At 39.2% G+C, this 17239-nt stretch overlaps 1 protein-coding gene across 2 annotated transcripts in view; it reads left to right on the top strand.

Moving 5' to 3' along the window:
- LOC114660678 (uncharacterized) overlaps positions 1-13409 on the top strand; it is a 157849-nt gene extending 144440 nt beyond the window's left edge. For both annotated transcript variants that reach the window (XM_051934012.1, XM_051934013.1), the window contains 4 exons: positions 2668-2736; positions 7176-7300; positions 8075-8157; positions 12669-13409. In XM_051934012.1, the coding sequence (XP_051789972.1) occupies positions 2668-2736; positions 7176-7300; positions 8075-8131 (251 nt within the window). In that variant the 3' untranslated portion in view covers positions 8132-8157; positions 12669-13409. The remainder of the gene's footprint in view (positions 1-2667; positions 2737-7175; positions 7301-8074; positions 8158-12668) is intronic.
- Positions 13410-17239: the final 3830 nt, after the last annotated feature.

The raw sequence follows: 17239 nt of genomic DNA, 5'->3' as shown, positions 1-17239 counted from the left end.
TGACAGCTTCATTGCGTTTTAAATCATTTAGCCAAGTCTTGGTAAAACAAAACCCTGAAGCAAGAGAGTAATCAGTCCTAGAGTGCCAAAGTAATTGATACTCATTCATTCCATTGCACAGCGATCTGAAGTTTGAAAGAAATTTACCTTGTAGAAGTGGATGAAAGCCTTGTCTCTTCTACAGTTGGGCAAGTGTCCAAATCTACAGCCCTGCTTTCTTTTGTTAGTGCCTGGCAATGCTCCAGCCATGCCTCCCTCCTCCTCCACATTTAGCTCCCCTGTCATGTTAAGGGATACCTACATACACTGCTGACCTGAGGTCCATCTGCAGTGAAATCAGACATGTGAGGAAAAATTCAGAAACTGAAGATAAAAAAAAATGGTTAGAATCCTTTTACCGTTGAATCTCTTATTTACTACAGATTAGCATGGAAATGCACTGTATAGTTGACTTCATTTACTAACAAAAGTGACAAAACAAACAGATATAATGAAACCATATTGCCTTGCTTCAATGCCATCGTTAAGGCAGAGAACACTTTTAGAAATAACTGTTTGTCCATCTGTGTAACCCATAACATGTAAACCCATGAGACAGCTAAGATCTTCTCTTTCCCCAGTTATATTGGCAAGGCACCATCAATTGCATAACTAAAAGCAAAACTGTTCAATTTTGCATTGTATACAGTAATCCCTCCTCCATCGCGGGGGTTGCGTTCCAGAGCCACCCGCGAAATAAGAAAATCCGCGAAGTAGAAACCATATGTTTATATGGTTATTTTTATATTGTCATGCTTGGGTCACAGATTTGCGCAGAAACACAGGAGGTTGTAGAGAGACAGGAACGTTATTCAAACACTGCAAACAAACATTTGTCTCTTTTTCAAAAGTTTAAACTGTGCTCCATGACAAGACAGAGATGACAGTTCTGTCTCACAATTAAAAGAATGCAAACATATCTTCCTCTTCAAAGGAAACAGACAGGAAAGCAAACAAATCAATAGGGCTGTTTGGCTTTTAAGTATGCGAAGCACCGCAGGTACAAAGCTGTTGAAGGCGGCAGCTCACACAGAGAAAAACAGTCAAAAATCAATACATGCCCTTTGAGCTTTTAAGTATGCGAAGCACCGTGCAGCATGTCGCTTCACGAAGCAGCTGCACACAGAAGGTAGCAACGTGAAGATAATCTTTCAGCATTTTTAGACGAGCGTCCGGATCGTCTAGGTGTGCGAACAGCCCCCCTGCTCACACCCCCTACGTCAGGATCAGAGAAAGTCAGCGCAAGAGAGAGAGAGAGAGAAAGTAAGTTGGGTAGCTTCTCAGCCATCTGCCAATAGCGTCCCTTGTATGAAATCAACTGGGCAAACCAACTGAGGAAGCATGTACCAGAAATTAAAAGACCCATTGTCCGCAGAAATCCGCGAACCAGCAAAAAATCTGCGATATATATTTAAATATGCTTACATATAAAATCTGATAGAGTGAAGCCGCGAAAGGCGAAGCGCGATATAGCGAGGGATCACTGTAGTTGGTTTTCCTGACTTGAACTGTCTGAAATGGACTTTGCTATTTTTTAATCTGCCACATCTTCAGCTCTCGACTCAATGCAAGCTCTTGTCCAAGCTCTTCCTGGTAGCAGTCACTACAGCATTTCTTTCTTATAACCCTGTTGCTTTTTCATTTCAGAATGAAATTGAAAAGGTTGTGAGGAATAAAGGTTGTTACTTCCTGGAATGGAGATATACAACATTAACTAACAAAAAACATTGTTCTCTAAAAGCCTTCTGTATACTTCAACAGATACGAAGTGCGTGTGTCCATATGCGCCCTCAATGCACATTGTTATCCTTACATAGTGTGTACAGTCTGTGTGATTTCACCTGCAGCACATCCATGGTCAAAAGTTTGATCCAAATATGCAGTTTAAGTATGAAGTGAAAGAAGGAAGGAAGAATGTGGGGATTTTTTTAAACAAGATTATGCAAAAGAAAGTTAAAAGCAAGTGACCAGCTAGTCATGCTGATTATGGTTTGATATAAAGCAAAAAGAAAAAAAATGAAGTCACTGATTCCAAAGTCCATGCATCTGACCGTTGTCTTCATTGTTCTGTTATCTGCATTACTACTTAAAAACTGCAGTTTCTCAGTGGTGTTGTTTCCTTTATTTTGTTTTTTATTTTTTTACTTTTTTTTTTGGATTTCCTTAAAGAAATACTTGTTAAGAGTGTTGTGGAAATGGCTCTACTGTGTTCTGATTCACATTTTAATGTTCCTTGGTACTATATTTTGGTGACTGAATTCTCCAAACTCTCAGTGGAAACTCTCACTGTAGAAAGGAAGCTAACTCAACATATAAACCTCCGAAGAAAGTAACAACCAAGTTTGGTCTTTAAAACAGAAGGATGTTCAGCCTCTAACCCTGCTTCAGACAAATCACTTTTGAGAGCAAGGTCCAGCCATTTCCCCAGCGTACATTTGTTTGAAAATTGTAGCAAGTTATTTAACCTGTTGCTTTTTCAAATATATACTGTATATATACAATAAACTGTAATGTATCTTGATCAAGTCACCTGAGGCATAGCTATTTGACAAATATGTAAAACCACTTCAGTTTGCAGAATTTGTTTGGTTGGTCTGTATTCAAAGTTTTTTTTTGTTTGTTTTTTAGGAATGGATATTGTATCTCCAGGGTTTGCTAAAATCCCACAAGGGCAAAATGCCAGCAGCTTTGAAAAAGGTAAGTTATACAGCCATTTGGCACAAAGTACTAAGGATCAAAGGCTACAGGCACACGGTAAAAAAAAACCAGTAAAAAACACAGTAAAATGAAAATATTCTTTGGTCCTAATCTAAATGAATATCCAGCACAGCATTGCTTAGTTTCTGTGTTCATTACTAAATGGAGTCTTTTTCCTTTTATTGCAAGTAAGCGTTCGTACAACGTCCAAACCTTTTTTTTAACTACAGCTCTGATTATAGCAGTGAAAATATTGGATGACCTTCCTCCTCCTGTCTCTTTTGAAAAGCTGCATGGTTTGTGTAAGGATTCACATGACATGATATTGTCCCTCACTTGTCTGTCTTTTAATTCAAACAGTTTTTAATTTAGAAGCACTGTGTCTCAATTCATCAAAATTGCCTACCTCTACACAATTTTCTGTTTGCCTTGAAGATAAAAAAAGATAATAGTTGCTTGCAGAATCATGTCAAGACCTGTTTTGCATAAATACACAGTACATAGAAGAACAAGTCCAGCAGCAGAACAACAACATGTACTAATCAGAGGTCCCCATATCAGCATGAAATGTTACTGAAGCTCAAAGAAAAGCTCAATAAATAAAAATCCATGGATGTGAAGTACAAGAAATGTCTTTACTGCGTGCCCAAGCAGTTTTTATATTTCATATTTGGAAAAGTCACAAATAAATATTATATACATCAGGCCTTAAAGGAACACTCCCCAGAAAAATTGTGATTTTTTTATCAGCTATTTACTCCCAGCTGTTTGTTGTGATAGCTGATAAAAAATTTTAATATTTTGTTTTTCATGGAGAACACAAATCAAAAAGTTTGATACATTGGACTTCAACAGGGTCAGTGCTGAACAATAATAATCAATATCAAAACACCCATAAAAAACAGCTATAGTATCATGATGTAGAACATAGTGGGAGGTAAAGCAAAGAATTGTTCTTTTACATTCAAAAATCAGATTTTCCCTTTGAATTAGACATTTTAATATAATTACAATTAAATAGTGACATTTGATCAGACAGTGGGCAACATAGTGGCACAATGTAGCACTGCTGCTTTGCAACAAGTAGTTTGGGGTTCATATCCCATGTCCATGTGTGTTTCCTCTGTGTGCTCTGGCCTCCTCCCACAGTCCAAAGACATGCAGGGTAGGCAGTCTGGCAATGCTAAAATGGCCCTAGTTTATGTATGTGTGCATGTGTTCTTCCTTTGACGGCCTGGCACCCTCTCCAGGGATTTTTACTGCCTTGAACTCTGCTTGTTTAAATAGGCTCCAGAGTCTGTGCGACTTTGCTCAGGGGAAAGCCAGTTTGGAGGATGGATGGATGGATGATCTGATGCTTGTAGTGGAATGAGGTTACACAGTGATATAATGTCAATGCTGTGTATACTTCCTGGTTGTCCGAGATTATGGATACAATCAAAGTCTTACAGTGTATTATTGTAAATTCCAGAATCATTTTCTAAAAAAAAATGTTGTTAATGATTCTGACTTGTCTTCTGTTTTTGAGGATTTCTTGGTTTGATCTTGGACTTTGTAAGCAGATTTTGCTATTATTTAGCACTGGCCCACATTGAAGTCCATTGTATCAGGAACTTTTATCTCTATTGACCATGAAAAGAGATTGAATTTTTTATAAGCAACACAGCATAAGTAACAAATAAAAAATTATATTTTGGGGGTCGTATTCCCTTAAAAATATTTGTGCAATCATTCTTTTACAGGACTATTCTAATTGAATTGAATATACAGGTAGTCCTCTACTTACGATGGCGTTACGTTCCGAAAATCAGATTGCAAGTCAAATCAATCATAAGACACATAACCTAGCCTAAGGTACTATACTCATAGCCTACTTAACCTAAACCATGGAAACTGTGATCAATAATGCACTAATTAGTTAATAAATTGGGTAATATTTTAACAAAACTCAGTGTCGGCTACAGCAGTTTACAATAATTACTAAACCATGGATGTTTTATTAATTATTGTAAAGTTTAAAAAAATGCAAAAGCTTTGCATACATGTACTGTAAAAGGGTATCCTTTTGCACTTCACTTACCAATGGAGTCAAGTTCATTGTAAAATACACACTTGGCTAATGTTAATTGGTGGTAAGTTATAAATAATACACTAAATAATCCTATCTGGTACATGCTTTGAAAAAACATGAAAGGCTAAGCCTTTTATCATATTGTACTCACCAATAAATTTGTCTTTTGTGTGCATACGTGACCGACAATATGTTGTTGATGCCTTAAACTAACATTAATTATTGGATAATACAGAAGCAGAGTCATAAATACATTCTTTTTCAGCTCTTGATTCAATGAAAGTTGCATCACCTTTCAATTCTGTCTCTCTGTGACTTTCACGAGATGTTGAAGGCTGGGGCTTGGACGCATCGGATGATGTTTTCTTTAAAACGATATCTATTGATTATTATTATTATTGTAGCTTAGACTGTCCATTTCTTCATACATAAGTTAATAGCAAGCTAATGCATCATGAATATATTTGTCAACTTTTGTAAATCAATCATAGCTAACATCCATCTCTTCAAAAAGTTTAAGTCCTTGCTCGATGAAGGAAAATGCCTCTGCCATTTTCTTTGTTGTGGACTTTTTTTCTTGATCTGCCTCAATTTCTTCTTCCTCTTCAAATTTCTTTCTTTCTTCCTCAAGTTCAATCAAGTCTTCAGTTAAGTCTTCCTTCTCAACATCTAGATGTTCTTGAATATCTTCTACTGCTACTTCCAACGCCAACGTTTTGTCTAGCAATACAATCTTTTTATTTATTTCTTTGACAGCATCATCTTTCTGAAAACCTTTAAATGTGTTCAAATACACTTTCAAAAGATTTTTTCCATACATTCGTGCATTCCTTTGTTACTTCTTTCCATGCTCTAGCTATGTTCCTAATTGCATTCAGAATGTTGAATTCCTTCCAAAAAAGTTTGAGTTCCCTTTCTTTGGTAGCTTCCACAACCTGAGCGAAAGTGTTAATAATACGCCTTGAATGTGGCCACAGCACATTGAATCCATCTGCAACTTGCCATAAAAGTTTGAGTGTAGGTAGGGTCGTCATAGCGTTCCTTAAGCGTATCAAAAAGCATATGTGCCTGTATCATGAGTAGGCTAAGCGGTATATGCTTTTGTTGCTGATCTTCCATCCATGTTACAAGTAGTCATTCCATATCCTCTTAAGGCCCTGCTCTCTTCTTAGTGATTATCGTTGAATGCACTGAAGCAGATGCCTTGATAGCCTCCATTATCCTTTTCTTGTCTTTGATAATTGTAGATATCGTCGACTGGGATAGCAGAAGATCATGTGCAGTGGCCATGACCGGCTTTCCCCATTCATTCAGGCTTATTATCTTTAATTTCTCTTCCAAACTAATGGCTTTCTTTTTCTTCTTTTCACCACCAGCATGAGAGGCATTTGGGAGTATGGAAGACACATTTGCACACTGTTCAATGGGCTTTGAAAAGAAATCACAGAAAAAAATTGTGAACTACAACAACAAGATCAATGATCTCTATCGATCGTTAGTGAGATTGAGGCATCTCACAAGGCGGGAGTACCCGGCTTCCTGGCAGCATCCCAACGTATCATACCGCATCACACAGCCCACAGAAACATTTGCTTGCCGCGCCAACTTGAAAATTTAGATTTTACACAATTTTATAAAAATTCTCATATCGCTATTACCATTGTAACTTCAAAAAATCGTAAGTTAAACCATCATAAGTTGAGGACCATCTGTATTTGAATTGTTGTTATTTTTTATCAGAAGGAAACATGGTCACTTTTCTCCTGCTTTTTGAGGATTTACTGGCACACTATCTTCTAAAGCAGTGTTTCCCAACCTTTGTGGTGTCACAACCCGGTTTTTCACATGCTAGAGTGTTCGTGACCCATTTAGGGGTGGGTTCCCCCTCCTTGAATTTACCACAATTGTCTGGGCCCTCCAGAACGTCAGAGCTCTAATAAATCGAGCACTATTTTAAATGTTTTTTCCTCCTTGGTAAATCAAGCACGATTGTCAGAGCGGGAAGGTCACATCGGCTGCAATCCAACTGCGATGCTTCTACTGTGAATCTGGAGCAGTGGGAGGATGGGATTTTGTATCCAGTCAGCTGTGGCTTACCTGCAATGCTGCTGCAACCCACAGGTTGGGAAATGCTGTTCTAAAGTATTTCAAGTTAACTGCCAGCTGATTTGATGCATCTTGGTGTTATGCTGTTGTGACCTAGGAGTCCAGCAGAAAACAAGGTTCTCACAAATACCTTTGTTTTTGCTAATATTTTTTTTCTGGAAGTAATGAGGAGATTCATAGTAAGTGTATAAGTCTAAGGTATAAAAGTAAAACAAATTTTTGAATATAATAACCAAATGAAAATGTGTTTTTCTCTTTTAAGCTACAGAAGACTACAACCATCTTAAGATGCAAAGAGACATCCTCCTGGCATATTCTGCTTTATTTACCCTTCTTGCCATCCTTGCACCTATAGTTGCTATCAAATGTTCAAGAAACCGACTAAGGGTAAGGCTGTCTGAAAAGATTTGGCATGTATATAAAGCTGGAGCAATGTTTTAAATCTGATGTTTCTACATTTCATATTCAGAAACTGAGCTCCTCCTGGAGAGTGTGGTGAATCTGTTCATTCTTTTTGCAGTAAAGAATTATATATAGCAAAAGTGAAAGTTTGCAGGGTTCGCTTCCCAGGTCCTCCCAGCGTGGAGTTTTCATGTTCTCCCCGTGTCTGCGTGGGTTTCCTCCAGGTACTCTGGTTTCCTCCCACCGTCCAAAGACATGCAAGTTAGGTGCATTGGTGATCCTATATTGTCCCTAGTGTGTGCTTGGTGTGTGTGTGTGTGTGTGTGTACCCTGCCCGGGGTTTGTTCCTGCCTTGCGCCGTGTGCTGGCTGGGATTGGCTCCAGCAGACCCCCGTGACCCTGTGTTAGGATATAGCAGGTTGGAGAATGACTGACTGACTGACTGAAAGTATGCATTTTGATAACTGGTCCCCCAAAGTCATTAGAGTGAAAACAGATGGACCAATAACCCAATGCCTATAAAATGAGCGTGGGAAAAAAAATCCTCACATTAGAAGATATTTTTAAAAAGATAGGCAGGACAGATGCACTGCTGGAAGTGTGGTACCCCGTATTAGCATATACATTTAATTAAATGTCATTGACCATATAACCTGCCTTCTACAAGATTCGGAAAAGCACTGAAATTAGTTGAGTAAGTACCATGTATATCAGAAATGGGAAAAATACAGCCATGTTCTGCACTCTTGTTTCCCTCAGAACTCAGGCTTTCCTACCCAAGCTGAACAATTACCATTAAACAAAGCAAACCCGTGAGGCAGTGGAATGCACTTAAGATAAAGGTATCTTTCTATTTTAAATTCATAGAAGTTCAATGTGTAAAACCTGTTTAAAAGTTTTTATGACACTTGTAAGTTTTTAGAATTATATGCCTATCAGAGTGAATATGTTTCTGTGTAAGCATCCATGCTAGCAGTGATATTCATTTCAGCCATTAGATTCAGGCTTTACCACCCACACTCTTGCAGTACCTCCCACAGGATGGTATACAGTTATAAGCCTTCTCCATAATATGATCCCAATCTTTAGAGCACGCCCTCTTGTCCCCATTTTTAATGATCAGAATCACAACCTTAGTTTGTCAGTCTAAAAACTTTGTTCTCTACCATTATACACAATTCTATACAATATTAAAGAAGCTTGCAAAACAAGACACCTCCCAGAATATTCTGTAATAACCAGTGTGCCTAAGAGCAATCCAAAATTATAACTAGCAAGATGATGCTCAATTTTGTTGGACCTCATGCAGAACAAGAATAACAGGACCCACTCCTATAGCCAGGCCTTTAGCTGGTGGCCAGGCAACCCATAGAGCTCAGTCAGGCTTACTAAAAAAAGCCACTAGAAACTGCAAGATGAATGATGAAGACTGGGCGCGATATCAGTTAAGTGACAGGTATAGGTATGACAGATCTTAATATTCTGACTTAAATTACTTTTCAGGAATACACTGTGTTTTCTTGTATTGATGGGATGACAAGCAAGGTGAAGTGTTGGTTACCAGTAAATGACATATATGTTATTTTATTTACATTAAATGAACAAGCAAGTTCAGACAAAAATGTGCAAATGTGGATGTTTTTGATTTCTTTCAATATTTGTTCTTACTAATATTAAACTTTGCAACAAAAAATCCCAGTAGCTAAATAAGAGCTTAAGCTCGTTGTTGTTTCAGTATTGGCATGATGTGCTGGTAACCTATCTGATTAACACAAAGTGTATATTCAAAATCAGAACAGCTGTCTTACTTCTTTTTTCATTTTAATTCTCATATAATATTATATGCACAGAAAAATGCACCCCACAATGGTTAATCAGCTCTTACATTTAGTTCACCCCGCTGTTAGCGTGGATTGAAACTTTTGATCACTGTGCGACAACTTACCTGCTCCGGCTCAGCTGGAGTGAAGTCCAGACTCGGAGACATTAAATCATACTTATCCACCCTCCACTCAAGCACCCCAGTCGACAGCAGAAACAAACAAACTTTTCTTTGGTCAAAGAAAAAAGATTCAGTATGTGAAAAAATGAATATACTGGAAAAAATGCAATGTAATAACATACATCCCAATATCCCAATACAGATGCAAATAAATACAGTAATAGAAAAAAAAAAGAAAAACCTGACAGTGCTCTGACCTCCCTTGTCCTCCGTTGTCTTATCCAGAAAACATACATAATTCACAAAATAACAAACAAATATTCATATACACAAAAAGTCCAATGAAATCATGCAAACCTTAGAGATTGAAACATGGATGAAAGTCCCAAATGATGAAATGACAGAAAACTGTGATATTCTGAAGTATGAGCCCAAACAGTCCCACCGTTGACTCCAGGAGGCAGTCCAACAGCCCTGGGATATGGCTGATGAAAAGTCCAAACTCGCTTACTGCCATGTGTACCAGGATAAACAGTGATGATCTGTAGATGCCTTTGATGCAATAAAGCAGTGTTTGATGTGACGGATCATGGTTGTTCGATGCCTTCTTTTTCTCTTTCTTTATGAAATGCGGGGTCCTAACTTATACTGTACACAACCCAGAAGTAACAGGAACCCCCATCTCCTCAACAGTTAAGTGCCATGCTTGGGGACATTCTTTGCAAATGCAGTGAAAAAACTCTTCTTCAGGTATATATATTTTGTACATGGAAAAGGTCAAACAAACACAAATGTATACTAAACAAATCTGAATGTTATGTAGCCCTGCTACAAGCTGAGTACCAGTTTCTGATCCTTTTCCTATGTAACCCTCACCTAGGGAGAGGCTATTAGGTGGCTTTTATTCCCCTCTGCCTACCCCCAGAACCTCTTCCCAAATTTGAGTTGCTGCAGACAAAGCAGACTTTAACTCTCTCTTGTAGCCCTTGGACTATCTGCGCTCCTGAGTCATCTGAAAGTCATAAAGGCCTATATCCTCTTCCTAGTAGAGGTCACAAAACATTGTCCAAGACTAGGATGCCGCCACACTGAAGCCTTGACCTTTTCCCGTGCAGTGTACCCTGTTTGGAGAACACCACACATTTACAAGCCCTACAGTCCCCATGGGGTAGTATCCATATTATTTTACTTGCATGGCAAGTTATACTGTCAGCATAAGCAAGTTTCATACATGAGGCCCCTGGAAAACGTGCATAAGCCATTTCTTTCACAAAGTTGGGATTCATAAAGCAATGTTAATTGGGTTAAAGTTACAGAACGTTTCGACCACCCATAAGTCCTACGCAGAAAATCTTACTTCATTGCATATTTCAATTAAATTTTAAGACAAAAGAGTTAAGTAGCAGCACTGGTCACTAATTAAAGAAAGGGTTATACAGTAATCCCTCCTCCATCGCGGGGGTTGCGTTCCAGAGCCACCCGCGAATAAGAAAATCCGCGAAGTAGAAACCATATGTTTATATGGTTATTTTTATATTGTCATGCTTGGGTCACAGATTTGCGCAGAAACACAGGAGGTTGTAGAGAGACAGGAACGTTATTCAAACACTGCAAACAAACATTTGTCTCTTTTTCAAAAGTTTAAACTGTGCTCCATGACAAGACAGAGATGACAGTTCCGTCTCACAATTAAAAGAATGCAAACATATCTTCCTCTTCAAAGGAGTCAGGAGCAGAGACTGTCATAAAGGCAGAGGAAAATCAATAGGGCTGTTTGGCTTTTAAGTATGCGAAGCACCGCGGCACAAAGCTGTTGAAGGTGGCAGCTCACACCCCCTCCGTCAGGAGCAGAGAGAGATAGAGAGAGAGAGAGAGAGACAGAGACAGTTTGTTTTTCAGTCAAAAATCAATACGTGCCCTTCGAGCTTTTAAGTATGCGAAGCACCGTTCAGCATGTCGTTTCAGGAAGCAGCTGCACAAAAGATAGCAACGTGAAGATAATCTTTCAGCATTTTTAGACGAGCGTCCGTATCGTCTAGGTGTGCGAACAGCCCCCCTGCTCAATCCCCCTACGTCAGGATCAGAGAAAGTCAGCGCAAGAGAAAGAGAAAAGTAAGCTGGGTAGCTTCTCAGCCATCTGCCAATAGCGTCCCTTGTATGAAATCAACTGGGCAAACCAACTGAGGAAGCATGTACTAGAAATTAAAAGACCCATTGTCCGCAGAAACCCGCGAAGCAGCAAAAAATCCGCGATATATATTTAAATATGCTTACATATAAAATCCGCGATAGAGTGAAGCCGCGAAAGGCGAAGCGCGATATAGCGAGGGATCACTGTAATGAAAACCTGCAACCACAGTAGTGCTCCAAGTCCACAGTTGGAGACCCCTGGATTATAGTATTCATTGGTCCATTCATTCTCTGAATCCACTTATCCCGGGCAACTGGAGCTTAACCTAGCATGCAACGGGTAGAGGCAGGAACAACCTCTTAACAGAGTGACAGCCCATCACAGTATAAACACTCATACACACACACACATACATCAGGGGACGACTTAGCATTACCAGTTCACCTAACCTGCAGGTCTTTGGACTGTGGAAGGAAACTGGAGCAAACCCATGGGGACTCAAACGCAAACTTCCTACAATAAGCACCTGAGTTAGGCCTCCAGACTTCTTACTATGAGGCAGCAGCACTACTGCTATGCCACTGAGAACCTAATTTGTCAATTAACATATCCTTAAAATTAAGGCCACTGTATTTCTAAGATATTGTAGTAACATAGTACATGCACTGGGGGAGGCCACCCAGCCACTCCTTAAACTCCACCAAATGTCAGCAATACCTGAAGATCACATTCAATAACATTTTGTTTTCAGTTTTCTCTCATGGTTTGAAAATAAAGACTTGACTCAGGAACATGGCCAAATGTAAATGGTAATTAGATATTTGAATATTCAAGAAGGGCATTTTTTAAGCTGTAGAGGGTTACTGGCTAGAGGTGGTGGCTAAAAGCATGTGAACACACATATAGTTTTAAGTTAGGTGAGATTTATGAAGACATTTGGCATGGACCCTGGCATACATTTGACTTTATAAGTCTTTCTAGAGCAAACAAAATTTCAGTATGGCATCTAAACAAGGCCCTGGTGATTAATAGTAATTGTTAAAATTGTGAAATCTACCAAAAATCAGCTAAATAAAAAAAGTATTTCCATGGATCCATTAGTTTTCTTAAACACAAGTTTTTAAAGTACAAGATGTACGTATAAAAAAATGTTTTTTTAATGTATGTTATTTTCCAGAAAAATCATGACAATGCTAGTATAAATATCGGAGTTGAAAGATTGGTGGTCTGGTCAGACAACAACAGTTACACGTCTAATCTCTCTTTTTTGCCTCTCTCAGAGTTTGGTGGTTTCAGCCCAAGCCTCCCTCATAAGTTGTTAAAATGGAAATCACCTGCAGAGAACACAGGCACTGGATTCCCCAGGAGCATTGTTTACATCCCTTACTTGCCTTCCATGGATGGAGTTTGGGTGTCACTACAGTGGACTGCAAGCTTAGCAGACAAAAGTGTTTTTCACTCTGTCAGAGAACTTGATGAGGACAAGGAAGATAAAATTGAGGGGCCAAATTACACAAGTCTGTGATGGCAGGAAGGCTCAGTTTTACAGGATGCTCTTGAATAAACATCTCGGAATCAAGATGATGACCATGAGGGCTCATGCTGTGCTGTTCAGGCTCTTCAAATGGAAATGGAAGTGTTGGAGATCTGAATGTGCAAACTAAAGGGAAAGTGCAGTATTGTTCAGTGACACTTAATATACTGAAAAAGATCCCATTGTAATTTGGAGCCCTTGAAAAAATTAGTTTCTTTGGTCAAATGTTACATAAGTTGCTGTTGCGGACTTAACCATCTGTGTCATCAACCCAGTCATACCTGTAGGACTGAAGAAATCCATGAAGTAGTGTAGCTGCTGAGCAGGACAAAGATTCAGTATTGGCTACATGTTAACAACAAACATGGTGGTTCACATTAAGAACACTTTCTTTGGTCTATTAAGTATAAATTTAATTAGACATTCAAAAGTCAAAATTAAAACTGAATAAATACATGGATATTCTTATTAACTATCCAGCAACGTATGATCACTTTTTTAAGGTTTTATTTATTTTTTCATGCTTACGTACTATGTTTTCATCTCAAGCTGCTCATTAATTCAGTTAATGTTTATAATATTTCTCAGTATGGATTATTGTAAAATATTTTAAAAAAAGATTAATCTAACAAGTGTGTTATCATACCGTACTAGTACAGGGGTACTCAAACTTTGTCCTTTGGAACTTCTGTGGCTTCAGGTTTTTGCTTCAACCAGATTCCTAATCAGTGACAACAACCGATAACACCGATGTCATTTAATTAGCTGGTATTTTTTCTCTTCTCTTATTCTACATTCAGAAAAGCACAGCAGTATGATTTTTATATTTATAAGACATTTAGAAATATTTCTATTTTTACAATAGATTTAAATGCTTAACTCTCTTTTGTCGATTTCATTACATTTTGCCCTTTTTCTGTGCAGTTTGCTCCCTTCATTGTATCTTAACAGTAACAGTTAAAAGCGAGCAGAGCAGACACCCATGCAAACTACACTGAATCATGAAAGGCTGCAACTACTTTAGTGACATTGATTAAACAGTTAAAACACCTGCAAAAGTACAATGAAAATCAAAATGAAAATATTGTTAAAAAGAAAAAAAATACATTATTCCCATATAACTGCTTAGTACATTTTAGTAAAAAAAATATTTTTTCCAGACTTCCATCCATCCATCCATTTTCCAACCCGCTGAATCCGAACACAGGGTCACGGGGTTCTGCTGGAGCCAATCCCAGCCAACACAGGGCACAAGGCAGGAACCAATCCCGGGCAGGGTGCCAACCCACCGCAGGACTCACACAAACACACCCACACACCAAGCACACACTAGGGCCAATTTAGAATCGCCAATCCACCTAACCTGCATGTCTTTGGACTGTGGGAGGAAACCGGAGCGCCCGGAGGAAACCCACGCAGACACGGGGAGAACATGCAAACTCCACGCAGGGAGGACCCGGGAAGCGAACCCGGGTCCCCAGGTCTCCCAACTGCGAGGCAGCAGCGCTACCCACTGCGTCACCGTGCCGCCCTTTACCAGACTTTGTTTTCTAATTTCTATATTATTCCCAAAACAGAATAAGGGAAATAACAGTTTGCTTAATTAGCCTGGGAGCAGGTTGGAACAAATACCTGCAGCCACAGTGGGTCCCCAGGACCGAGTCTCACGACCCCTGTACTAGTATGTTGCCTAATTGGTCTTTCATCCATCCAACTATTTCATGAAATGCAGTCAGCATCAGGAGAAAAGCAGAAACACATTGCAGGTTAATCTACAGGTGCCAGTTAGCCTTTGTGATAAGCTAGGAAAACACAGTATGCAGATGTACAAAGTGCACATAGTCAGGCCTATCCCTGGAGCAGTGAAGAAGTATCCTTAAAGGGCAACAGTCACAATTTTATATCTTTTAATAGTAAAAAGTACTCTTTTCATATAGGAGTTTTGAAAAAAATCATGACCTGAAACAATGCAGTCATCCTTATGTAGATTGCCAGAAAAGAGAGGCCCACTGATGCCAATCCTCCAGTACTGCACTTAGCTGTTATTCTTAAGATTTCAGTTCTTCTCTAAGGCCGGGCTGGCTATGCATGGCGTAGTCCACACCACAGCATTGATTCTTGGGATTTGAGTTCTTTTCCAAGTGCAGTTCTAGTACAGTGATGTCATTTTCTGCACTTTAATACTGAAAATGTATACAAAAACTGGCATGTTGTTTCATGCTGTGAACTCCTATATGAAAGAGTACTTTTTACAATTAAAAATACAACAGTTCTCCTTCAACTCCTGCACCTCCAGGCATCCAAAGTTGTTCTAAATTGTTTTTGTAAAGAATCCTCTTTTTAGGCAGCTTCCATATCAGCAAGGTTAGCCACTCATTATTTTACATGACCAAGACACAAGGGTGATCTGACTTTTTGCTGCGTGATGTCAATTTAAAAGTTCTTTCTGAATATTTCTGAATCTAGTGTAAACAAAAGCCTTAATCTTTTGGGTTTGGTTTCCCCGATATTGTCAAAAATTTACATGTTTTTCTTTTGTGGCATTTTCCTGTGTGACCCCAATTTAAAACATTTATTACAAAGCTGCATTTGGACACTCTGTGACACAATCTACAGATTGTTCCAAAGTGTTATCTAACTAGCTGTTTAATTAAATAAAATTTAGAGGTCTGGCACAGAAAGCGTGAGGATATGTGCCTGAAGCAGATTTTACAAGAGTTTAACAGTTAATAGTGCTGTCAGAATAAAAAAAAAAAAATACTATCTATTTATATTATAAATGTAGTAAGAGGAGAGCTGCAAAGATGAAACAGGGAACAAGAGGAAATTCATTAAGGGAAGGAATCCCTGGGATTGTGTCTTGAGCATATTAAATATAAAGATGAGAAGAGAAGTGCATCATCGCTGTGTTTGAAAATCCCACCTCCCTCTCTCTCATTTTATAGATAGATAAATATATATTAGTGATGAGCGAACTCCATGCTGTTTGCTTTGCATCGAGTTTGGAGAAATCACAGAACTCGGCGATATGCATTGAAGTCAATGGAGAAGGACTAAATTAATTAGATTTGACTGGATTATAATGGTGCTATCATCTTTAAAGTGTCCCTGAGGTCTAGGAAAACGTCTGCCTGTACACGACCGATTATTGTGGCCAAAAAGATGACCTGAGCTCTGTGGCAACAGTCCCAACCACTGCACCACTGTGTCTCTTTGAGATCAAAGAAGGAATAATGCAGTCAGAGATGCACAGTCACATGTTTCGTCAAAGCAAAGTGGAAATGCTGAAATCGTAGTCAAAAGTCAGAAAAAATATATAGGTCTTCTAAAGGCAGAAAATTGAAAGTGGCGTGTCATGATTGAAGCCAATGGCTCATTCTATTTTTTAAAGTCGCACTGAAGGCTCTCCACCTCGCACGTCTCTCGCACCTTTTCTTCTATCAAAAAGATAGAAACGTCTTGTAAATAGTAATCAATCTTTTGTTATTATTTCATAGAGTATTTTGTGTTATTGCGGCTTCAGGCTCCTTCAAGGTTTGTTTTTTATCTCCACGTGGCTAATTATGCCTGCACAGGGCATGCGCCTCCTTCTCTTATACTGATGTGGAACTCGAAGATCAATCAGCACATTTGGCGACAAGCAAAAATAACTCCTTATTTATGCTGTATATCCATCCATCCATCCATTTTCCAACCCGCTGAATCCAAACACAGGGTCACGGGGGTCTGCTGGAGCCAATCCCAGCCAACACAGGGTACAAGGCAGGAACCAATCCCGGGCCAACCCACCGCAGGACGTACACAAACGCACCCAGCACACACTAGGGCCAATTTAGAGTCGCCAATCCACCTAACCTGCATGTCTTTGGACTGTGGGAGGAAACCGGAGCGCCCGGAGGAAACCCACGCAGACACAGGGAGAACATGCAAACTCCACGCAGGGAGGACCCGGGAAGCGAACCCGGGTCCCCAGGTCTTCCAACTGCGAGGCAGCAGTGCTACCCACCGTGCCGCCCTTATGCTGTATATGTTTCATAAAAAATACATTTTGAGAACCTGCATTATTTAATTATATGTTCTACTACTAAATAAGTCCTGCAGAGTCTGTAATGCAGATGATCAACTTTATATTTCCTGGAGACGGTCCCATCCACTGGTGGTTTCTACAGCTCCAGAGGGTGTTGCATTGGCCTCACAAAGCAATATGGGGCACTGGGGGAAAAAAGTTCTCCTAAACCGGCCAAATTATCAGTAAATAATTCAACAAACAAGGGTGAATGCAAATGCAGCAAATGTGTTGTGAATAATGCTTTGTCA

Source organism: Erpetoichthys calabaricus, chromosome 11, assembly GCF_900747795.2.
Source record: "Erpetoichthys calabaricus chromosome 11, fErpCal1.3, whole genome shotgun sequence".
Taxonomy (NCBI): Eukaryota; Metazoa; Chordata; class Cladistia; order Polypteriformes; family Polypteridae; genus Erpetoichthys; species Erpetoichthys calabaricus.
The sequence above is the reverse complement of the archived record's forward strand: the minus strand, read 5'-3'. Positions and strand labels throughout refer to the sequence as shown.